This window comes from Lipotes vexillifer, unplaced genomic scaffold, assembly GCF_000442215.2.
Source record: "Lipotes vexillifer unplaced genomic scaffold, Lipotes_vexillifer_v1.1 scaffold189, whole genome shotgun sequence".
NCBI lineage: Eukaryota > Metazoa > Chordata > Mammalia > Artiodactyla > Lipotidae > Lipotes > Lipotes vexillifer.
Window position 1 is genome coordinate 4,712,499 of NW_006785816.1, and position 26,002 is coordinate 4,738,500.

At 36.1% G+C, this 26,002-nt stretch overlaps 1 protein-coding gene across 1 annotated transcript in view; it reads left to right on the forward strand.

Annotated features, from left to right (window-relative positions):
* Positions 1 to 26,002, forward strand: part of MROH9 (maestro heat like repeat family member 9) — a 92,267-nt gene that overhangs the window by 11,652 nt on the left and 54,613 nt on the right. The window contains exons 3-6 of the mRNA XM_007458145.1: positions 11,447 to 11,526; positions 18,099 to 18,234; positions 18,809 to 18,895; positions 20,861 to 20,965. Of these exons, the coding sequence (XP_007458207.1) occupies positions 11,447 to 11,526; positions 18,099 to 18,234; positions 18,809 to 18,895; positions 20,861 to 20,965 (408 nt within the window). The remainder of the gene's footprint in view (positions 1 to 11,446; positions 11,527 to 18,098; positions 18,235 to 18,808; positions 18,896 to 20,860; positions 20,966 to 26,002) is intronic.

Consider the following 26,002-nt stretch of genomic DNA (forward strand, 5'->3'; position numbering starts at 1 on the left):
TCACTGTCACGGCCTCTCCCGTTGTGGAGCACAGGCTCCAGACGCCCAGGCTCAGTGGCCATGGCTCACGGGCCCAGCCGCTCCATGGCATGTGAGATCCCCCTGGACTGGGGCACAAACCCGTGTCCCCTGCATCGGCAGGCGGACTCCAACCACTGAGCCACCAGGGAAGGCCCTGTCTTCATTTCATTTCATTCTTTTTTCTTTATTCTGTTCCGCAGCAGTAAATTCCACCATTCTGTCTTCCAGGTGACTTATCCGTTCTTCTGCCTCAGTTATTCTGCTATTGATTCCTTCTAGTGCAGTTTTCATTTCAGTTAATGTATTGTTCATCTCTGTTTGGTGTTCTTTAATTCTTCTAGGTCTTTGTTAAATATTTCTTGCATCTTCTCGATCTTTGCCTCCATTCTTTTCCCGAGGTCCTGGATCATCTTCACTATCATTATTCTGAATTGTTTTTCTGGAAGGTTGCCTAGCTCCACTTCATTTAGTTGTTTTTCTGGGGTTTTATCTTGTTCCTTCATCTGGTACATAGCCCTCTGCCTTTTCATCTTGTCTATCTTTCTGCGAATGTGTTTTTTGTTCCACAGCTGTGCATTATTTTTTTAAATGTTTAAACAAAATGGGTATAAGGCTTTAAAAGTTTATTCAAAAAGATTTTTCTATAGATAATCTAAGTTTCATCACTGGATCAATCTATGCATTTGTATCTAAATTTGAAATCCATCTCTTGCTCTTGTAAAGGTGCTGTTTACTATGTATGTCTGTGAATGTCCCTCATCCTCAAATCATCAATTTTATCTTAATTTTTATCTTTATTTTAATTTTATATCATTGGATTTTTGTCTTTGCCTCTAAGCCACCCCCAGTCCCTTTTTATTTCTCTGGGGAAGAGGGATCTTAATTAATAAAGTAAATTAATAGAGAGCAAAGTATCTTACTGTGTGAATTTGAAACTCTTTTTTGTTTTATTTTGTTTCATTCCTAGTAGGGATTGCAAAGTGGAGATTTGCCATCAGTGAGAAATAAATATACTTTGTTTTGACCTAGTGGAATATATACACTGTTAGAGAAATAGAATAGTCTAAATACAGTCATTGCCAATAGAGTGATGAAGAGTGTTACTGACAATATGAAGTGAACAGGAAATCTAGAAAACATAAAGAGCTAATTTATGCCATTTATATTACAGAAACAAGTTTATTAGACACCAATTTATCTCTGGAGGCATAGCAGGAATCAGTAAGACAGTTGCTAAGCCTGTAAAGTAAGAATATGGTCCTAAGAAGGTTAAAACTGCACTACAATTTCAGTTCTTAATTTGTTTTTCAGAATCAGGGTTTATATTTCACTTAGCTATGGACAAGATCAAGTCCAAAAACCAAATTATATTCAAGAGAATGACATAGACTTAGGCTGCAAAATAGTTGTCAATAGAAAGGAGATGGTCAAATGGTTCATGGGACAAACTTGTTTCATGTAGAGGTCACAATTTGAGCCTAAATTGAATTCTTGCTAGAATTCGGGCATGTCTGGACCACTCCAGATGAGACAGAACTACCAGGAAGGAAGAGCCTGCAAGGGAAGAACATATCTTGTGTGAAGATATTATTAAGGTGCATAGTGTGATTCAAGGACAATGGGCTGGTAGAAGAGGGGGAAGAATCTCGCAATAGCACAGTCCCAGTTTCTGAGTCCCAGAAAGATGAGGCTGCTGTAAAAAAGAGAGAAAAAATGAGTGGCTAAAATGGTGAGAGTGAATGAGGTCACCTGTGGCTTTTGCTATGAAGTGAGAGCATCTTTTGTGCAACCCTAGTTTTCTCTATCTTTTAAAATTGAAATATAGTTGAATTACAATATTATATTAGTATGACCCAGCAACTCAAATCCTTTGTATTTATTTGAAGAAAACAAAAACACTAATTTGAAAATATATATGTCCCCCATGTTTATTGCAGCATTATTTCCAGTAGTCAAGATATGTGAGCAACCTAATTGTTCACTCACAAATAAATGGATAAAGAATATGTGGTACATATATACAATGGAATATTAGTCCTAAAAAAGAATGAAATCTTGCCATTTGCAACAACACTGATAGACCCGGAGGGTATTATGCTAAGTAAAATAAGCCAGTTAACTTGATAATGGGTATCAGCAGTAATGGGACTCCATCAGCAAGCACTAGCAACATTATCAATGCCTTTGACAGGTGGCAGCAGCAGCTTCAGCAGAATCTTTTGGTTTCAGCCAGAATAGTCCATGTTATCTTACCAAATCACAGCAATAAAGAAACTGTCACACTTTTAAACTATTATAGATAGTTCGGCTATATAACACAAACTCTTTCTGCATCTAATTTGGCGAATCTATACAGTTATTCCTCTTTTTCAAAAATGTCTTGGCTAAGGTCACGGAAGCAACGTAAATGCCCATCAACAGATGAATGGATAAAGATGTGGTGCATATATACAATGGAATATTAGCCATAAAAAGGAACGAAATTCGGTCATTTGTAGAGATATGGATGAACCTAGAGACTGTCATACAGAGTGAAGTCAGAAAAACAAAAACAAATATTGTATATTAATGCATATGTTAATGTGTTAATCTAGAAATCTAGGAATCTAGAAAAATGGTACAGATTAACGGTTTGCAAGGCAGAAATAGAGACACAGATGTAGAGAACAAACGTATGAATTGGGAGATTGGGATTGACATATATACACTAATATGTATAAAATAGATAACTAAGAAGAATGTGCAGTGTAAAAATAAAAATAAAATTCAAAATGAAAAGAAAAAAATGTATTGGCTAACTTTACTCATTTACACTTTCAGAAGAATTTTGGACTGTGCTTGTGAAATTTCTCCCAGAATATCTTTTGGCATTTGATTAGAATTGTATAAATTTATAGATTAGTTTATGGAGAATTTATTTAAACTATTGTCTTGTCATCAGGAACATGTTTTTTTCTCTCACTTACGTGAATCTTCAGTAAAGTTTTTTCTTCATGTATACCTTAAATATTTCTTAATCATTTATCTAGGGGTATTTTATAGATTTACAGTTATTGAGTGTAGAATATATGATTTGCAAATATTTTCTCCCAGTACACTGATTTTTTTTTCCTTTCCTTAATTGTGTCTTTTGAAGAGCAAAAAGTTTTAGTATTGATCAAGTCCAATTTATCTTTTTTTTCTTTTGACTGTGCTTTGGGGACTATATCTAAGGAAATTTTGCCTAAACCAAAAGTGACAAAGATTTTTTCCTATGTTTCTAAAGGATTTATAGTTTTAGCTCTTAGATTTAGATCTATTATCTATTTTGAGTTATTTTTGTGTAGGTGTGAGGTAGGAATATAAATTCATCTTTTTGCATATAAATATCCATTATTCCATTCTTTTATTTTTAACATATAATCTCATACCATTATTGCAGCAGAATGTGACCTGCACAATTTCTGTCTCTGGGAACTTAGAGATTTTTTGTTTGTGAAGTGGATATATGATCAATTTTAAATGCTTTTTTAGTTTTACAAAAGTGCTATGTTTCCATTTTTTAAAATGATGCAATATAGATGAGTTTTTTAAAATACCACCATAAGAACAGCTATCATCAATTATGATTCCAGCCATTTCCCTAGGTTGCAGATCATTTTCTCTAAAGAATAAAATCTGAGGCATAACACATTTTTTTCTGGTATCCAGTATAACCAATGAAAAATCTGATCATGATCTGATTCTCTAGCTTTTGTCACCTGTTTTCTCTTTCTGGAAGCCTTTAAGATTTTTCTTCATCTTGCCTAGACTGAAATTTCATAAAATAGTTTTAGGTGTATTTTTTATTCAAATATGTTAAGCACTTACTCATGTTTCAGTCTAAAGATTCCAGCCATTTATCTTTGAGAAGATCTTGCATTATTTATTGGAAAATTGTCTTCCTTATGTTTTCTTCATTCTTTCCTTCTGAGACTACTATTAGTTAGGCATTGTATTGTGACATTCTAAGAAATCCCAAGATCTCATGGCTTTGATCTGAGACACATGAAAACATACTGAAGAATCAACTCAGGACAGAACCAAAGAGTTTCTCCTTGTGGATGGATTGAGGTGTGTGTATTAGTGATCTGGCACATCAGAATGTTCACTGACAAGACAGTTTAAATAATGCTCTAGGAGGATGGTTTGAGGAGAGATTAATGCCTTAGGTATTCATATAATTAAAATGTACTTTTGTGGTTCATTCTAACTGCTATTGTTAAATGTCTACCCAATAGTAATAGTAAAAAGAAATGTGGAAGTTTTTTTAATGTGTGCATATTAACATAATCACTGAGTTAATACTCTCTATTTTGCCTTCAAGGGTCACTAGACTACCTACTGAAATGTTTGTGGTTCTCCGTGGGTTAGACTTGCTAAGTCAGTGTTATCACTTCCAACAACCAGATAACATTGACCAATGAGTATAAAAATAAAGACTTTTTCTTCCCATTAGAGATCTATTCACTTAAAGGGGAACCTTTTGATACTGAATAGAGAAGCAGTTTGTTAATATGACCTATCCAGAATTATTAGTGTCTATAGATAACATTAATATTGTCAAAGTGGATAATAAAAGGCATAACAGATGGCAAATTAAAGTCCTAGATGGACTGGGTAAAGCTGACTTGAAATTGTTCCAAAATAAATGGCTGTTCTATAGGCCTTTCTAAAATGTGGGGATTAGGAAACAATGTCTGCATCACCAGCTGGCTAAACCTTATTATTTGGAATAAAAATTTCGGGCTTCAATGGATATCATAGAAGAGTTGTGAAGAATGTTTATGTTATTACAATAATCCATTATGACCTAACTCAGAGGTCTAATCCAGGTCTAAACTAGGGATATATTAGAGAAAGGAGCTTTAAGTAGGCTTGGAAAAGTAAGAGAGTAACTAGGAATCCTCATCCTCTTAGACCACTGAAGTTGATGTGAACATGATGGTTTTCATCACCTATTCTGCTCAGAGTTTTTAAAATTATATTTACATACTAATAATACCATGTATTACTAGTTCTGAGGGTTTATACAATTATATTAAAAAGATGAGAGGGAAAGAAACCAGTAAGCTTTATCAGCGGAATTCTATCAGATATTGAAATGGATATTTATGAATATAAGGCTCCAAAGTAGGCAGTCACCAACAAGTTTTTGAATGAAGTCACATTGAGACTTGGACTTAAAACAACACTCTAGATTCCACAAGGTTGCCAAAGGGGAGGGAGAGTGGAGAAGGGAAGTACTGGGAGCCTGGGATTAGCAGATGTAAACTATTGTATATAGGATGGATAAACAACAAGGTCCTACTATATAGCATAGGGAACTATATTCAATACTCTGTGATAAACCATAAATGGAAGAGAATATTAAAAAAAAAGAATGTGTATAACTGAGTCACTTTTTTGTACATCAGAGATTGGCACAACACTGTAAATCGACTATACTTCAATTTAAAAATAAAATAAAATAAAACAACAACACACTACTAGGTTGATATTACTAGGCAGTGATATTGGACATACTACCTGGCTATGATGTCCATGTATACCTAAGCTTTAAAAAAGTTCCTCTCTTTGCTGTTCACAATGAAAAAAGTGGAAAACTTCCCCATTAAGGAAGTGAGAGATATTTGGGTCTCTGTGTTTGTAGAGGTTCTCTGCTTTTACTGTCATGCTATAAATTTTGAGTTATCTCAAGAGAGTATACTCTATTGGCCATCAATAATAATGCAGCTCAACAGAAGTGCTCGCTTCTCTGTTTGGGGTAGAGAAATCAAAGAAAGCACAAGGGACAGAAATCCAGCAGAGAAAAATGATAAAGAGAAAGGTAAAGGTCTCTAGGCATAGAATATCAAGTTTCAATGAGTATTAATATGTCACACCAGAATCAGTAAAATGACAAGTATTGTACCCAGCACACATGGTTCTGAAATGGAAACAAATGGTTTTGCCTCAATTATATAATCTCCCTTTTTTTGACAGTCTCACTTGTTGACTTTGGTCATGTAAAAAAGGAAAAGTAAGCTTTGGCTAGTAGAGTCTTTCTCTTTGTTCATTTGTGTCTGCAGATAACTGAGGACCTCACATCCAGATGTGAGACCTGAGCTGATTAGTCAGCATGATGACCTGCCAGCCTGAGCATCTACAGAAACCCTCTACTGAGCTACTCCCATCTAGGTCTCTAGTGGCTTTCATGTCTCAAATCCAAAGAATACTTTTCTTTTTCTTGTGTGACTTTTAAGCAGCATTTGATATTGCTACCAGTCACTACTTATCTCTCTTTTTCCACTGCCAGTATTCTAATCCTAGTCTGTTACAATCTCTCGCCTCGGTAACATTCTCCTGGCAACAATTTCATCATATTCAATCAAATTTCTACAAAGCAGCCCTGTGATCTTGTCCCTCCTTCTATTAAATGCCTCTCATGGTCCTCAGAGATAAGTAGTAATCTTTATTACTCACAGAAGGACCATCTGTAATTCAACCTTTCTGGCCCCATGATTTTCCACTCTCCTTACTCTCTTTGCACCATCCATGTGGTTTCCTTTCGTGTCCTGATACAATGGTTCTCAATCCTGGCTTCATATTAGGATTATGTGTGGAGATTTTTATAAAAAATACTGTTGCTAGGGCCACATCTTCAGATATTTTGATTCACTTGTGTGTGGTGAAGTCTAGGCATTTGTATTTTTAGAAGGGATCCAAATGATTTTAAGGCTCAGTGAGGGTTGAGAACCGTGTCTGTAATGCAACAAACCCTTTCTCAAGTCAAGTCCTTAACCCATAGTGTTTCTGTTTGAAAAACTCTTCTTCTGCTCTCCTGACCCCCATAATCTCTAGGTTTGAGCTTAAAACTTCAGAAAACAAATTTTCCTTGATACCCTCTGCTAGTTTAGCTTCTCTTAATCATCCCTATAAATCCTCTTTTGTTGAATACTTACCAATTTCCTGTGTTTCAAGTTTGCTTTCCCATGAGATTACTGGCAGAAATTATCTGTCTTGCCCCTATTCTAACCCCACTGCTTAACACAGCACCTAGTACATAGTAGACACTAAACAACTATCTGATGATCAACTGAAAATGTCTGCATCCTGGGGATTCAATCTTGCAGAGATATTATATTTGGTTCTTCATCTTTCCATAACAAGATTTTGGTGGAGAGGGGAGATTTGTAAGGATGGCAAAGGATTTTTGATGAGGGAAGTGTGTATTTGGGGTACCCTCATGAGCCAAGATATGTTGATGCTAAGACCCTAAAATGTCTGGAGATTTGGTGAAGTAGGCTTTTCCAGTAGTGTGCAGAGATGAGGGCCTCACATCTCCCTGGAAAAGAACTTTCTAAGGAAAGACAGTGGAGGCACAAAACTAGTTTAAAGAGAATGATTAATTAGAAAAAAAAAGGAGTAGGGCAATTCTATATAATATAACAGCACAGTAACTTTCTTTCAGGAATTTGTCCCATCAATCTTCCCCAGAGTTTAAGTCAAGCAAGGAATGAATATAAGAACAAGTAAAAACTGTTAAGAACTACAATACTGAGAGTGCACAGTGTAGTTACGCTGGTTCTGGTGCTTTCTGCAGTAGTAGAAAATAATTTAACTGGATTTGGGAGTAGGCAGTGAATTTACTCTGGGTGTAGCCTTCACCTATCTCAGTATCAGGCCTTGGCAGTGTTGGTAGGGACACAAGAGCATCAGCAACAGCAATCACTACCTGCAGGGGGCTTCCCTGGTGGCGCAGTGGTTGGGAGTCCGCCTGCCGATGCAGGGGACATGGGTTCGTGCCCTGGTCCAGGAAGATCCCACATGCCGTGGAGCGGCTGGGCCTGTGAGCCATGGCCGCTGAGCCTGCGCGTCCGGAGCCTGTGCTCCGCAACGGGAGAAAGCCTAAGAGGTAAGGGCATTGGCTATTCATGCCATCAATTCAGATGCCCCATCTCTCTGAACTTTTGACATTTTGCTATTATCAGAGAAAGGAGACATTCTAGTGAGCTAAGATTAGGGGAAAAGTTCAGACTCACATAGTATTCTAGAAGACCAAGTCCATGGCTCCCTTTGAACATTCCCAGGATAGTTTGGGAATTACCAGAGGGAATTCAAATTCCCTCAGAATAATTATTATTATGATAATACCATTTTCTCCCTGGCTAAGGTGGCATAAGAAAAGACACATTATCCATATGTGATTTGAAACATCTGAGATTTAAGAAACTAGTCAAGTTGGCACAACTCCAATTCTTCTGGCCAAGAATGACAAGCGATATTGAACAAAAAATGTCAATGATATAAGATATATATAAAAAGCACATGGATAGTTTAGAGAACAAAGCCAAAATAATAAATATGGAAGCTTAAGGCCCACCAGACTGGCCCTAGAATCCAGTGTTATGAAATATATTACAAAGTACAAATTTCCAGGATTGTGAGCATTTTTTTAAATTAATTAATTTATTTACTTTTGGCTGCATTGGGTCTTCATGGCTGTGCACGGGCTTTCTCTAGTTGTGGTGGGTGGGGGCTACTCTTCGTTGCGGTGCGCGGGCTTCTCATTGCAGTGGCTTCTCGTTGCGGAGCACAGGCTCTAGGCGCACGGGCTTCAGTAGTTGTGGCACACGGGCTCAGTAGCTGTGGCTCGTGGGCTCTAGAGCACAGGCTCAGTAGTTGTGACACACGGCTTAGTTGCTCTGAGGCATGTGGGATCTTCCTGGACAAGGGCTCAAACCCGTGTCCCCTGCATTGGTAGGCAGATACTTAACCACTGCGCCACCAGATTGTGACCATTTTATCAGTTACTGCGGGTTTCCAGTGAAGACCCAGAGTGATTAAGGAGTCATTGAAAATGATATAAAAGAGAACTTATCCATATAATAGAAGTTAAAGCCAGAATGACAATCATATCTCCCCAGAGGAGGCACTGAAGAATTTCTGGGAACACTGGTGAGCATGTTATATATTTGAAACAATAACAAAAAGCCTAATTGGGAAAAGCAGGTGAAATTCCTGGCTAAATCCTATAACTCCCTATACCGACACCACTGGAGAATCAGTCTGTACATGTTAGACAATCCTTACTGCTTATCAATGTGTGCACTGGCTTTTGGAATTAGATAAACATTAGCAGTATATATGGCACAGGTGAAAGCATGCTTATAACAAGGAAGGGATATTGCTGTAAATCAGTGAATCAACAAAAGATGTGATGCTAAAGTAATATGGGCAGAACAATAAACTGCTGATGGATTTGTGGTAACAAATTTGGCTCCATGAAAAAGAGAGATCCTAGCTAACAGAGAGGAAGCAGAGGTCCATGTTATTAGAGGCAGAGGTCCATGTCAACCTAATGACGATTATTACTGTACAAGCAAGCTACAGGCTTAAAAATGGCTTCTCAGTTCTGGCCGTACATCAAAATTTTCTGGAAGGCTTTTTTTTTTTTTAATGTTGATGCCTGGTCTTGAATACAGACCTATTAAATCCAGATCTCTGGAGGTGTGGCCCAGGAATCAAAATCAATATTTTTTAACCCCTTAATGTACTGCCAATGTTGAGAATCAGTGCTTTAAATTTAAAGTGTTACAAATTAATTTCTAAGGACTCAAGCCCAGTTAGAACATATTCTATAAGAAAAGTTCCCATTGAAACAATACTGCCAAAGGATCATTGCTTATATCAAACAAAATGTTCAGTTAGTCACTGCTCAGAGAAACACAACTAGTAGATTTCTGGGCAAATTAAATGAAAGTGGTGACAAGGACAAAAATGTCTTTCCAAAACAGACCAATCACCAGTATTCTTCCATGTTACAGTGAGAGTTGTCTGTCATATAGAAGATTCCATGCTCTCTAAGTAATAATAATGTGCAGTATGTTAATAAATAACATAGCAAAGAATTATTCTCTCAAGATTAAGTAGAATCATGTTTGGCATTGTTAGGAATCAATGCTAGATATTAATATTTTAGAGAAAGGAGAATAAGTCCTCTGAACCACTCAGTCTGAGCACAGCCCAGAGAAGAGGTGTTAGACAATGATCAGTGTGATGACTCCCAGGAAGGTCATGGAAGGATGTTTATCCCTAGTGGGGAGATGCCATTTTTTAATTCAGATCCCCAATCAGGAAGTTTCTCTGACTCTCTCATCTGTTTGGGCTGGTTTACCATGGTACCAGAGAATGGGTGGCTTAAACAACAGAAATTTATTTCTCACAGTTCTGGATGCTGGGAAGTCCAAGATCAAAGAATGGTAGATTCAGTATCTGGTGAGATTCTTCTTCCTGGGTTTCAGACAGCCATCCTTTCCTTGCATCCTCACATGGTGGAGAGACAAATTGAAAGCAAGCTCTCATGTCTCTTCTTATAAAGGCTCTAATCCCATCACAGGGGTTATCCCTCATGACCTCATCTAAACCTAATCACCTCCCAAAGGCCCCACTTCCTAATATCATCACATTGGAGGTTAGGGTTTCAACATCGAAATTTCTCAAAATTCTAACACGCAGTCCACAACACCATCTTAATAGACAGGCATATAGCTCTATCTATCAAGATTGCTCTTACACTCCACAGAGGCAAAACATAGATCCCACAGGGCACTCAATGCTGGAGTCAGCAACGCAGCACTTAGCAAACAGAGAAGGGCTTTTTTTTTAATGTGCGAAGTATTCAGGGGCAGTCATTTGCCATGCACTAGAGGAATAAATTCCCTTTGAAATACCATTATTATACAGCAGTACCTAAAACAGAACTTTGAGCTATTTCAGAAATAGAGGCTGAGAATTTCTATAAACAGCATTAATGGGCCTGATACAAGAAAGTGACATTGCTACAGAGGCTTGCATGAACAAGAGTGGGATGTGCAGAAGAAAAGAGGTGCTATTCTATTAGGTCTTCTCCAGTTCTCCAACTTCTTGAATAAAGAAGCGGAGATTCTTAATGGAATCCCATTTATTATCATTTATAAATTTAAATAGTTATATTAGACAGCTACACATTGACCTGTACATGGTTCCCATTCTATAGTAGTGTGAGTTTGGACATTTTTCAGTAAGGTCTGATTTAAATCACCTTGCTGGTATGTTTATAGATAGACTCCACACTGAGCAGATTGCACTTAATGGTTAGAGTGGTGTATAGGAGGGCACCTGGTAAAGAGCATTCCTAATAAATTTTTGACTGGAAATGCTAATTATATAAGCGCAGTGGTTGGCTGTAAAAGGCCAGCATTTAGTATCACGCATAGGTTTAAATTATAGTTTGTCTGGTCTCATCACTTCTATAAACCCTTGGGCTTATATTTCAAGTCCAATTTGGTCCCTTTGGTTTCTGTAAAAGACAGAATTACATATGATGTTATGAGCCCCACAGGTCTGTCATCATTGATTCTTTTCTCTCTCCTGGTACTTACAGGCGCAAACAGCTGCCAGCCTATGGGATGCATACTCAGGCCTGTTAAGCAATCAAGCCATGATCCTGGCCATGAACTCCAGGTATAATAAGCTTTAATGCTCTCATATCACTGATTGAATACCTTTTTAAAAATATAATAAATATATATCAAAAATATGAGAAATAAAAAGTTACTCCAAATTCCACCACCCTAATTCAGCAACTCTTAGTTCTTTCTTTCTCATGTTCTTTTAAATCTTTCTGTATTGCATGAATAGGCAGATCATTTAACTACTGCAGAATCATAAGCAGGTTGCACATTCAATTTTCTATACTACTTTTCATTTTTGCTTTGTCTTAATTTTTAATTTCTCTGTAAAATATTTTCATTTTAATGGCAATGGAATATTCCAAAGTTTTGACATTTTCTAAATTATATTATATTTTACCAACATTATGATAATCATCCTGGTACGTAAAAGATTGTATCTGCTCTGAACTACTTCCTTGAAATACTATTCTGAAAGTGAGGTTCCTGATTTAGGTGATAGGCAACCATGAAAATGCCCTGCTGTGGGGGAATCCTCATTGGTCAACAGCTCAAGCTGCTGTGTGTATAGATTTACCAGCACGGTCTGTGAGGTGTCACTTCCTGTAGGCTGATCTCACCAATGACCCAGAATGGTAGGACAAGTAACTCCAATGGGTGACTTCAGCTTGAGGCATCGCCATCAGCCAAGCTGAACCCTCCTTGGAACTTGCTGCAGTCCAAGACTCTTCCTACCCTATTCCTCCTTCCTTCCTTTTCTTGGAAATCTCTTGTACTTCTAATCCTGTTTTGGCATCTGCTTCCCCTGAACCCAAAGTAATGCAGATGAGATGAACCTTCTTAGAGCTTTCGATTGTGTCAACTTGTTTTCCAGAAGAACTGCACTTATTAATAAGTGTTTTGTCAAAGCCTAGTCACCTAGAAGATACTCATACATGTATACATAGATCCATATAAACAAAATTTGGCATACTGTATTATATTACTTTACAGGGTTCATGGAAAGGCAGACCCTGGATTAGAATCCCCTTCTCCATATTTTAATTTAATTTTTTGGTCTACTTAAATGTCCTAAAAATCTCCCACATAATAGTTTTTCCTTTATTCTTTAAAATTTGTTATAGATTTTGCTTTTCATATTTCGACCAAGTATAATTTGGTACATAAAGATTTACATGTGTTATACCTTCATATATACTTGTATAATTTAATAATATAAATAAATTTTGTTACTATTAAACTCATATAATAGCTTACTTCTTTTTCTGACTAATTTAGTCTTTATTAATTATTATTTAGTTTCTGCTTACTCTTTTGCTTTTTTTTTGGAAGTGGCTGTTATTGGAGTATAGTTGATTTACAATGTTGTGTTAGTTTCAGGTGTACAGTAAAGTGAATCAGTTATACATATATCTACTCTTTTTTAGATTCTTTTCCCATATAGGCCATTAGAGATTATTGAGTAGAGTTCCCTGTGCTATACAGTAGGTCCTTATTAGTTATCTATTTTATATAGATATAGTAGTGTGTACCTGTCAATCCCAATCTTCCAATTTATCCCTTCCTCCCTACCCCCCGGTAACCATAAGTTTGTTCTCTACATCTGTAACTCTATTTCTGTTTTGTAGATAAGTTCATTTGTACACTTTTTTTAGATTCCACATGTAAACAATATCATATGATATTTGTCTCTCTTTGTCTGACTTACTTCACTCAGTATGACAATCTCTAGGTCCATTGATGTCACTGCAAATGGCATCATTTCATTCTTTTTTATGGCTGAGTAATATTCCATTGTATATACATACCACACCTTCTTTATCCATTCATCTGTCAATGGACATTCAGGTTGCTTCCCTGTCCTGGCTATTGTAAATAGTGCTGCAATGAACACTGGGGTACATATATCTTTTTGAACCATGTTTTTCTCCACATATATGCCCAGGAGTGGGATTGCTGGATCATATGGTAGCTCTATTTTTAGTTTTTTAAGGAATGTCCACACTGTTCTCCATAGTTGCTGTATCAATTTACATTCCTACCAACAGTGTAGGAGGGTTCCCTTTTCCCCACACCCTCTCCAGCATATACTGTTTCTAGATTTTTTTGATGATGGCCATTCTGATTGGTGTGAGGTGATACTTTATTGGAGTTTTGATTTGCATTTCTCTAATAATTAGTGATGTTTAGCAGCTTTTCATGTGCTTTTTAGCCATCTGTATGTCTTCTTTGGAGAGATGTCTATTTAGATCTTCTGCCTAGTTTTTTTGATTGGGTTGTTTGTTTTTCTGATATTGAGCTGCATGAGATGTTTGTATATTTTGGAGATTAATCCCACGTCAGTTGCTTCATTTGCAAATATTTTCTCCCTTTATGAGGGTTGTCTTTTCATTTTGTTTATGGTTTCCTTTGCTGTGGAAAAGCTAAGTTTAATTAGGTCCCATTTGTTTATTTATTATTTATTTATTTTTTTTTTGCATTATGCGGGCCTCTCACTGTTGTGGCCTCTCCCATTGTGGAGCACAGGCTCCGGACGCGCAGGCTCAGCGGCCATGGCTCATGGGCCCAGCTGCTCCGCGGCATGTGGGATCTTCCCGGACCGGGGCACGAACCCATGTCCCCTGCATCAGCAGGCGGACTCTCAACCACTGCGCCACCAGGGAAGCCCCCATTTGTTTATTTTTGTTTTTATTTTCATTACTCTAGGAGGTATATTGAAAAAGATCTTGCTATGATTTATGTCAAAGAGTTTTCTATGTTTTCCTCTAAGAGTTTTATAGTATTCAGCCTTACATTTAGGTCTTTAATCCATTTTGAGTTTATTTTTGTGTGCGGTGTTAGGGAGTGTTCTAATTTCATTCTTTTACATGGAGCTGTCCAGTTTTCCCAGGACGACTCATTGAAGAGACTCTTTTCTCCATTGTATATTCTTGCCCCCTTTGTCATAGATTAGGTGACCATGGGTGCATGGTTTTATCTCTGGACTTTCTATCCTGTTCCATTGATCTATATTTCTGTTTTGTGCCAGTATCATACTGCTTTGATGACTGTAGCTTTGTAGTATAGTCTGAAGTCATGGAGCCTGATTCCTCCAGCTCCATTCTTCTTTCTCAGGATTGCTTTGGCTTTTGTGGTCTTTATGTTTCCATACAAATTGTAAAATGTTTTGTTTTAATTCTGTGAAAAATGCCACTGGTAATTTGATAAGGATTGCACTGAATCTGTAGATTGCTTTAGGTAGTGTAGTAATTCTCACAATATTGATTCTTCCAATCTGAGAACATGTTATATCTCTCCATCTGTTTGTATCATCTTTGATTTCTTTCATTAGTATCTTACAGTTTTCTGAGTACAGGTCTTTTACCTCCTTAGGTAGGTTTATTCCTAGGTATTTTATTCTTTTTGATGTGATAGTAAATGGGATTATTTCCTTGATTTCTCTTTCTGATCTTTCATTGTTAGTGCATAGGAATGCAAGAGATTTCTGTGCATTAATTTTGTATCCTGCAACTTTACCAGATCCCTTGATGAGCTCTAGTAGTTTTCGGGTAACATCTTTAGGGTTTTCTATGTATAGTATCATGTCATCTGCAAATAGTGACAGTTTTACTTCTTCTTTTCCAATTTGTATTCCTTTTATTTCTTTTTCTTCTCTGATTGTCATGGCTAGGACTTCCAAAACTATGTTGAATAATAGTGGTGACAGTGGACATCCTTGTCTTGTTCCTGATCTTAGAAGAAATGCTTTCAGTGTTTCACCATTGAGAATGATGTTTGCTGTGTGTTTGTCATGTATGGCCTTTATTATGTTGAGGTAGGTTCCCTCTATGCTCACTTACTGGAGAGTTTTTATCATAAGTGGGTGTTAAATTTTGTCAAAACCTTTTTCTGCATATATTGAGATATTATATCATTTTTATTCTTCAATTTATTGATGTCGTGTCTCACACTGATTGATTTGCAAATATTGAATAATCCTTGCATCCCTAGGATAAATCCCACTTACCTGATCATGGTGTGTGATCCTTTTAATGTGTTATTGAATTTGGTATGCTAGTATTTTGTTGAGGATTTTTGCATCTATGTTCATCAGTGATATTGGCCTGTCATTTTCTTTTTTGTGATATCTTTATCTGGTTTTGGTGTCAGGGTGATGATGGTGTCATAGAATGAGCCTGGGAGTGTTCATTCCTCTGTAATTTTTTGGAGGAGTTTCAGAAGGATAGGTGTTAACTCTTCTCTAAATATTTGATAGAATTTGCCTGTGAAGCCATCTGGTCCTGGACTTGTGCTTGGTCTATTCATATTTTCTATTTCTTCCTGGTTCAGTCTTGGAAGGTTGTACCTTTCTAAGAATTTGTCCATTTCTTCTAGGTTGTCCATTTTATTGGCGTATAGTTGCTTGTAGTAGTCTCCTATGATTTATCTTTTAAATCTTTTTTTAAACTTGCCATTATACTATTATTTCTCCTTTTCCTTTTTTTTTCATAATGCATTTATTTTGCTTATGTCCTTCATGTCTTTGGTTGTATTTTTAGTCCTTTTAAAATCTTAAATTATATGTTTAGTTTATTATTTTTCCCTCATTTTAAATAAGAAAAAAGTCTTGACAGTATTTAAGTACTTTGAATTTTCTAATTTTTAAAATAGACTTCTCATTGTGATTAGAGAACGAAATATATATCCTTTTATATTTTGAAATTTTCTATGGCTAAGTATATGGTAAATGTTTGTCAGCATTCCATGATTATCTGAAAAGATAATCCTTGTTATCTCAATTAATACAATTTATATACCTCCTCATTAATTATATTAAAGGTCTCTCCTTTTGCAGAATTTTTATCTACCATATACTAATAATTGAATGCTTAATCATCTCCTATATCTGTGTGTCTATTTCTCCTTATATCTTTCATAATTTAATAATTTTTCATAAAGTTATTACATATTTTAATAATTCTGTTTAATAATTTTTCAATTTGGTTTCTATGTGGTTTGAGGGCTTTTGTATTAATAACTATGTCTTTTATTATTTTATAATAATTGCATATATCTCTCTTAATACTCTTTCATTTGTATTAGACTTGTATCATATTAATATAGCCCTCCTGATTTATTTCTGATCATGTTTAATATAATTTTCCCATGCTTTTATTAGGAGGCATCTACTTTCCTTTATTCAATTGTGATTCTTGAAATTATACTTGTAAAAATTTTGCTTACTGATATAATACTTATTGCTTCATAATAGGAAGAAATAAAACATTTTCAAGAAATATTTTAGTACATTTGGCTTACCTCTACTTCTCACTTCACTCTAATATCTGAAAAAACATTTCACTCAAAAATTTAACAAAAGCATAGAGTAATTTGTGAGGGATGCTTATTCTTTCTTCTCAAGTTTCTTTCTATACCACCTGGTTATATATCTTGGAATATAAGAAAGGCTTTACACTGCCATTCTTATTTCTAAGATGTCATTTTTTGTAAAACACATTAGTAATTTAATACTTGTTCTTCTGAAAACCAATTACATGTAGCCCAAAAAACAATGTATACTTGCTGATAATTGCCGGTGTTGACCTATATATTTACATTGGACTTTCTTTAGTATCACCAATATCTGACTCTCAGCCTTCTTCACACTTAAAATGGGAAGATTCTTTAGTCCATCAGCAGTTATGAATGGCATCAGAGTATCACACTATTTTCCTAATCCTTGTTCATGACATGGACCATTTTAGCATTTTTAGGACTGGCAATATGATTTCAAAGTACATTAAAAGACACTATTTTCTATTTTATCAAAATATTAATTTTGCATTTTTCTAAACAAAATCATATATGTCTAGAAACCTACAACTGAAAATACTACTGGAAGTTTTTGATAGGTAGCTGTTCAGAGTCTGAAAATCCATTGGAGCCCATGAATAAGTCAAATCAATCTTCCCAAGATTTGAAAATTGTCTAATATAATCCAAGAAATGCCGTTTCAAACAATGGATATCAGATATTTAGGTCTTCTCCAGTAGAGGAAAAAGATTCTGAGTTCAGCACAAGATTTCCTACCTTACCAACTATATTACCATCTTTTTAAAAAAATATATTTTTAACACAAAAAAATCAGGAGGCACTGTTATGCAGGTCACACTTATTGAAGGAACAATAGCTGTGTCAAAACTTATCTTTTTAGCTGCTGATGGGAAGGTTTCTTTTGCCATAAGTTGGAAGATGTATCCCAATATCAGAAACATTAAATGTAAGAAACATAGTATCATGGACTAGAGAAAATGTGGCAGTAATATATTTCAACTACCTAAATCTCAGCATGGCTTTACGGGCTTGGCTGGGTAGGTAACCACCCTCTATATTATTATGTCTATGCAGAAATATATTATGAACTCTAAATAACAGATTATAAATGATTTTTACCAAAAAATATGATTCCTTTATATTTAAAGCACCAGTGTTATTTTTACACTAATATTTAAAACCCATGTTATATAAAGCCGAAAGTTGGGCCTCATTTTCTAGTACACTGCTTCTTAAACTAAGAGAAAACCACTAAAGTTAGGTTGTATCTGTTCTTTCCTCAATTTAATAATTATACCTTTTTCTTGTCAGCTTCGTGGATCCCTTATTGCAATATGAAACTCAACTGAAGATAGTAGAGTTGTCCTTTAAAATGGCATTTGCTATACCAAGTCTTGACAAAGTGAAAGAAATTGGGAAGAATGAGGATGACCAAGAGGACCTGGAGGTAAGACTTGCTTCCTTTAGTCATAATGAGACATCGTCATGCACCACAGCAATCCCACAGAAAGTCTGTCCAAAAGTTGTAATCTTTGTTTTCTCCTTCATTCTTTTTAGATATAATAGATAAACAGCATATTCCAGCACTAATCTCTATCCCTGGACTCCTTGTGAATTCTATAACCCATGGGATTTAAAGGATTGTATAGGATCTATAGGAACAAATGGGTGAAGAGATTTTGGTTAATTTGTTTGACAAAAACAGCAAGTTTACTGGCAAGTGCTGCAAAGAAGGAAATAGGAGCTAAGAAAAGTGGAGGTAGGAAGAATCCTGTAGTAAGATCAGCAACATCTGTGGGTTTTATTTCTCAACATAGCTACACAGTTCACTTGCCCCGCAAGGTATTAAAGCAATTTATGGCATATTGTATTGAATGAGGTCTCATCTCCAGAGCTACCTCTCTCCTTTCTTACCTTCAGTTTATGGGGAGAACTCAGGACCCCAGCAGGCAAAACTATAGGCGTTGGTAAAACTTTATCTAAGGCTGGCTGGCTGGTTGTGCAAATTTCTTGTTTTTCAGAATTTATACCGAACCATTTTAAACATATTTGAGGACACTCTTCTGATCTTAGTGTCTAAAGACCTCTACAAACTTCAAATCTTAAAGGTAAAGGGAAAATAAGTAGTCTCATTTTCTTGCCATAAATCTAAAGGGTATACTATATTTTACTTATTATTTACCATTTGCCATACTTACATCTCCTTCAAGTATTTGGCAGCTGAAAATTTTTCTTTACCTTTCAGAATGTGTCATTATCTCCCAAATAAAATCACTTCCTTTTATTTGAATTACAGAGACAAAATTTTAAGAATCCAATTTTGGGAGAATGGCAACAGACACTTAAGAAGCCAAGGGTTATGTAGCAATGTAAGAGTAAACACAATACGGGGTAGCAGAGCATACGATGATTGGCCTAAACCACCTTCAGGTCCACCTAACAATGAGCCATATTTTGATAATATCTATATGCATGTTCTTCCCTAACAACCCTGGGCTAGGGAATCCCATGAGCATCCTATCTTCATGGACACAACAGTATCAAAGGAAGTTCTAATAACCATCCATAACCCTACTTTTCACATCCAAGATTTCACTGTATTTTTAATGTGCCAGGCAGAGACAGAGACTGATCTGGACATTTTATGGCCTTTAATTTTGCATTTTTAACATGACGGCATCAGGAGGAAGCTGTCTGAAAATACTGAGAAACTAGATTTACTTACTGTACCATGAGAATCATGGGATTTGCAAATCATAAAATACATTCAAGGAAAGAAGCAGAACTGGTATATATGAAGATTAGGAGAAATGGGGGGGATAATAAAATATACTAAGGTAACTTGTGCCTAATTTTAGCCAAATATTTTCCATGCATTTAAAACATTTTAACCTCACAATCCTGTAAATTCGTTATTACCCCATTATTACAACCCTCTCCCCATGTGTGCTCTTTCTACCACCCTAGGCTGCTTATTGAGGATTTACTCTATGTCAGACACTAAGCTGAATACTTAATATATGGGTTTTTAAATTTAATCCTTAAAATAACCCTATGAGAAAGTTAAAATTATTTGTCTCATTTGCAGATAAGGAAATGGAAGCAGAGAGAGGAGAAATAATGTGTGCATCTAATGAGTAGAGGACCTACTCTAACTTGGGAGCCTGTTACTTAACCACCTTGTTCTTATACCTACCACATCTACAAACTCCCCTGATCCTCAAAAAGAGTTGACCCTCACTCCTGGAAAAGGAATAGGCTGAGCCCCCTGAGATTTAGAGACTCTTCTGCCCTAGGAAACAAACTTCAGAACAGTTTTACACAATGGGAGCAAGAGAAGGGGATGAGATTTGGCCAACCATTGGCATAAATACTAAGGACTCCAACAATCTGTCTTAAGAAGTCTACTAATGGTGGTTAACATGTAAGGCATATGCAGTCTTCTTCCTTCCCCAAGGTTGTAAATATGTCCCTGCATCTGAGGATTTAGAACAAACAGGTAGAAGCTACAGCAAGACAGACCATATTTAGCAATGAAACAAAATTAGCAAGAACTTTCTCATCGAGCTGGCTCCAGGAATATACTCTAAACCATGAGTCAGAAAATATCTGGATGGTAAATTTACAGAGGCAATTCTGGGATAAAATGACATTTCGGGATCAAATAACATTTGATTCTTTTTTAAAACTGCAAATCAGATCTTATGGCTTTAAAAAAAGAGAGAATATGTATTTTGAAAGAAAAAGAGAAGGAGAAGCAACTGGTGATAATCAGCCTCATAGCCTCATGTTAAACTTTTCATGATGCCTGGCAAAGTGACTGTTATAGTGGATATTAGTAAATACTTGTTGGACAGAATTAAATAAAATAAAACCCAGGTGTAGCTATATGGCAGATGAAGTATTATACTAGACAGTAATATACCAGCTTATTGTCATATTTTTAAAATTAATATAGGATAGGTGTGAAACCATTGGGAGGACATGGGGAACCTTGACTTGGTGATCAGAAGAAAGGGACCTGTGGAAATGGAAACACCATGGCTCTAGGATAGTTCTTGTGTTTTCAACAGGAAATGGCTGTGTGGATGAGTGAAGATAATCTGTACATGCAGGAGAGAGCCATGGTGATCATCAGCAGAGTGCTAAGCTTTGCATCCAGGAAAGTCAAGGGATATGTAAGTCACAGAGTAATCATGCCACGTGCTTCTGAAGACTGCATTTCTGCAGTGCTGCTTTCCAAGTCTTGGGTCTAGAGAGTGTTAGATGCCTGCTTTGTATTAGCATACTAGTAGGTTGGGATACTGGGAAAGGAATTAATATCCTACATGACTTTATGTCAGTTAGAGCAGAGTTTCTCAATTGATTAAGATGCCTCATGCTTTCCACAAACAGTATGAGTGTGTCAAAACCAGGCTTTTGCTGACTCTCTGGATTCTCCTCTTTGGACCACAATCAATGTTATTTGTAAACTTATAAATTCTTCCACCCTTACTTTCCTTCTTATTGCTCTTTTTCCTAGAATATTTTTAAACCACCATTTATTTTAAATGTATAACAAGTAATTCTTGAGTACTTTCATTGTAAAACATGTTAAAGACATAGCAGAAGTCCTTCTTTACTATCCTCTCCACCCCAATCTCATCCCTAGCCACGTCTGTGTGATGTGTGTCCTGCCAAACAGCTACGTACACATGCAAATACACATGCACACGGATATACATAGCTTTGTTACTTAGTTTTTCTTTACTAAAGTTACATCATATTTACATATGGTTCTGCAATTTGATTTTTTCACTGAACAGTATGCCCAACAGATACATTCATAGATTTGCTTCATTATTTTAACTACAGCTTATATCTTACAGTGTTGATGTGTTATGATCTACTTAACTATTCTTCAGTTGATGAACACTGAGGTATATTGTGGGTTTTTCTACTTCAAACAGTACAAAAATGGTCATCCTTTTGTATGTATGTATGTACTTAGAAATGCTAAGAAAAATAATAGGCCAAAAAGTATGAATAGATTAAAACTTAGTAATGCACAATTGTCCTTAATTCTGCATTCCTGTGAATATCAGAGTGCCCATTTCCTCAACCTTCACAAACACCTGGATATTATCAGACTTTTTAACTGTTGCCTTTCAGATGGAGAACAAATAGGTATCTCATAATTGCCAATATTTACTGAGGTTTTCTATATTTTGAATAACACTATTGCCTGTCTTCTAAGAAGCCTCAGACTATCTCTGAACATTTTTCTCTCTTATGGATACTGTGTTTTCAGTCTCTGTTCCATAACTCACCCTTCACTGTGATTTTTAAACATACTCTACTAATTTTATATCTGATTGCTTAAATCAGTTCAGGAGTTCAGTATGAAGGGGGTCAGAAACATGCATTTGTGACACTATCTTCATGTATCCATTTCTAATACTTGTACAGTCTCTAGACATATTGAGACGAAAAGTCTAAATCAGCCTTATAACATAGCTGAATTTTTATTATTTTATTTAAAATAAACTTTGGGAGATAAACCCATGCACTTATGGTCACCTAATCTATGACAAAGGAAGCCAGAATATACAATGGAGCAAAGATACCCTCTTCAATAAGTGGTTCTGGGAAAACTGGACAGCCACATGTAAAAGAATGAAATTAGAACACTCCCTAACACCACACACAAAAATAAACTCAAAATTGATTAAAGACCTAAATGTAAGGCCAGACACTACAAAACTCTTAGAGGAAAACATAGGCAGAACACTCTATGACATAAATCGTAGCAAGATCTTTTTTGACCCACCTCCTAGAGAAATGGAAATAAAAACCAAAATAAACAAATGGGACCTAATTAAACCTAAAAGCTTTTGCACAGCAAAGGAAACCATAAACAAAATTAGAAGACAACCCACAGAATGGGAGAAAATATTTGCCAACAAAGCAACTGACAAAGGATTAATCTCCAAAATATACAAATAGCTCATGCAGCTCAATATCAAAAAAAAAACAAACAACTCAATCAAAAAATGGGCGGAAGACCTAAATAGACATTTCTCCAAAGAAGACATACAGATTGCCAACAAACACATGAAAAAATGCTCAACATCACTAATCATTAGAAAAATGCAGATCAAAACTACAATGAGGTATCACCTCACACAGGTTACAATGGCCATGATCAAAAAAATCTAGAAACAATAAATGCTGGAGAGGGTGTGGAGAAAAGAGAAACCTCAGGCATTGCTGGTGGGAATGTAAATTGATACAGCCACTATGGAGAACAGTATGGAGATTCCTTAAAAAACTAAAAATAGAACTACCGTATGATCCACCAGTCCCACTACTGGGCATTTACCCAGAGAAAACCATAATTCAAAAAGACACATGCACCCCAATGTTCATTGCAGCACTATTTACAATAGCCAGGACATGGAAGCAACCTAAATGTCCATCAACTGGAGGAATGGATAAAGAAGATGTGGTATATATATACAATGGAATGTTACTCAGCCATAAAAAGGATTGAATTTGTGTCATTTGTAGAGACATGGATGGACCTAGAGACTGTCATACAGAGTGAAGTGAGTCAGAAAGAGAAAAAGAAATATCATATATTAATGCATATATGTGGAATCTGAAAAAAAAATCTTATCTACAAAGCAGAAATAGAGACACAGACATAGAGAACAAATGTATGGATTCCAAAGGGGAAAGTGGGGTGGAATGAATTGGGAGACTGGGATTGACATATATACACTATTTATACTATGTATAAAATACATAACTAATGAGAACCTACTACGTAGCACAGGGACCTCTACTCAGTGCTCTGTGGTGACCTAAATGAGACGGAAATCCAAAAAAGAGGGGATAATTGTATACATATAGCTGATTCACTTTGCTGTACAGTATAAACTAACACAATATTGTAAAACAACTATACTCCAATAAAAATTTTAAAAAAGAAAGTGAGAAAAAGCCAAAAACTAAATAAATAAAATAAGCTTTGGAACATAATACAATTTACTTACATGGGAAAATACAGTCCGTGATGTTCTTTGCATCATGCTAATTCCCCATCTCAGTGTCCAAAAGAGAGACTGAGTGGCTTGTTTTAAATATTCAGATTCTTTGGCCTGGGAAGTCAGTCTCCCTCTATTTCTGAGATGGTTTGGAATGTCCATTCAAATGGATACAAAATTTTGCAAGTGAGGCTTGAGATTAAGTGTAGCTCAACACTCCAGTCTGTTTTCTGTATAGTTCCTAACATGCTTTATATATTCAGCAAGCATTTGATGGAGACTATTCACATGCTTCTCTTTGCACTTCAATACACATATATACTTTCTATTTATATATCTAGTGTATATTTATATACTAGGTATATACTATATGTGTGTATAAATATATATATATCTACTAGTGAGTTCCACTCAGGTAGCAGGTATGACATTTGGGGGTTTCATCTTCTGCTATCACCTCTACTCTCTTTCAATTACAGTTGTAAAGTTCATTCTCCCCAGCACATAGTCCACCCTTCAACTGTGAAACAATAAATGTGTAAATTCATATGTACAGCAGAAGGCTCTCATAAATTGTTGAGGGTTCCTAAGCTATAACTGAGACCTTTGAGAAGCCAAGTGGTTAACGTATTCCTCTGTTCTGCAGTGCTTGCTGAATGCCACCAGGTGGAAGCACACCAGCATTTTCCAGAAGGTGGGAACTAAGCTAGCCTCAACCAGCTTATCACAGTCATGGAAGCATAAACCTTTACTAAGTTAATTTTCTCTTTAAAATAAGGTAATTAAGATAATTATCTTATAAAGATAATTATCTTCTGAAGATAATTAAGTCAGTGAAATTAATGGAGATGGGGGAACAAATACATAAAACAATCAAAAATATTATTAATAAATTAAAAGCTAAACTACCCACAGGCAAGGTTTGTGTATCTCTATATCTGACACATTGTAAATAATAAATGAAGATTTGTTCTGCCATTCTCTAACTAAACGTAGCTACCTATTCTGTTCTCAGGTTCTGGCCATTCACTGGATAAAAACTATTTTCTTCATAAATTACCCTAGCCTATGTCTCCCAGACTCTCAGAGGCCCTTGTCCTATTGAACAATACGTTCATTTGTATTCTACCAGAATTTAAAGTGGTATTCCTCTTATATGACCTGTGTGCCCATCAGGATGAAGAAACTGCTACACTCAAAGAATATTTGTCCTTTCAATTAAACTGTTAATTTCCAAACAGGTGAAGAAATGTGAGCTAAACATGTCATATTATCTCATTAACAGATTTTTCCTAGGTTTGTTCCTTTGGCACATCAGCATTTAAAAGACAGGTGGAAGATTTCCAGTCAAAGCTAACAGATTGTCCACATGTCTATCTCCTCCCCCTCCACAAAATGATAGTAATAAAATTTGTTAAATGTTGCCATTGCAACAAAGAGAATTAGTAACGGGTCCTCAGTGGGCTAGTGATGTCAGCAAACTTCTGCATGACAGGATAGAAGATGGTAACTGATAAAGTCTGGCAGGGGAAGCTGAAAGGCAGGGGCATGTGAATGGAGGACAGCTGAAAAGGGAGGGAGTATCCCTATGGAACCCTGAAGAGTCTGGACCTATGGAAGCCCAAGTAATGATGAAGAGTGGGAGGCAAAGGAAAGCTGAAGAGATACACATGCACTGAAAAGACTCATAGAAAGTTTATACAGAAGGATCTATAGTGCCTCCCATCCCCGTTTACACACACACTCTATATTCCACAGGGACATGAGTCCATTGGTAGGTAAAATTTGAGGACATTTTTCTCAAAACAATTGTAAATTCCCTGAGACGATCATCTTGGTTCTGTTGTTTAGATACACTTCAGCATGACCCCAGCCTACCTACCCAACTACTCTAAAGCCAAGCCCACCAGTTGACAAGCCTTGGTCACATACAAAATCCCACCAGTGGCATCACATTCTTACATATGACTAGACAACCAAGAATTTGCCAGACATCTGAGAAAACCCTCCAAATACAAGAGATAGCCCCAGGTAAATAAAGAGAACAAAAATGATTATCAAAAATAGATAATTCTGAGTACAGATGAGAATTTAGTCTCAAAAGGAGTAGAGAGGACATGTTTATATGCCAAAAGGAAATATAACTAAAAATGGGTATGGCCTATGCACTGATTCATCACAGCAGGA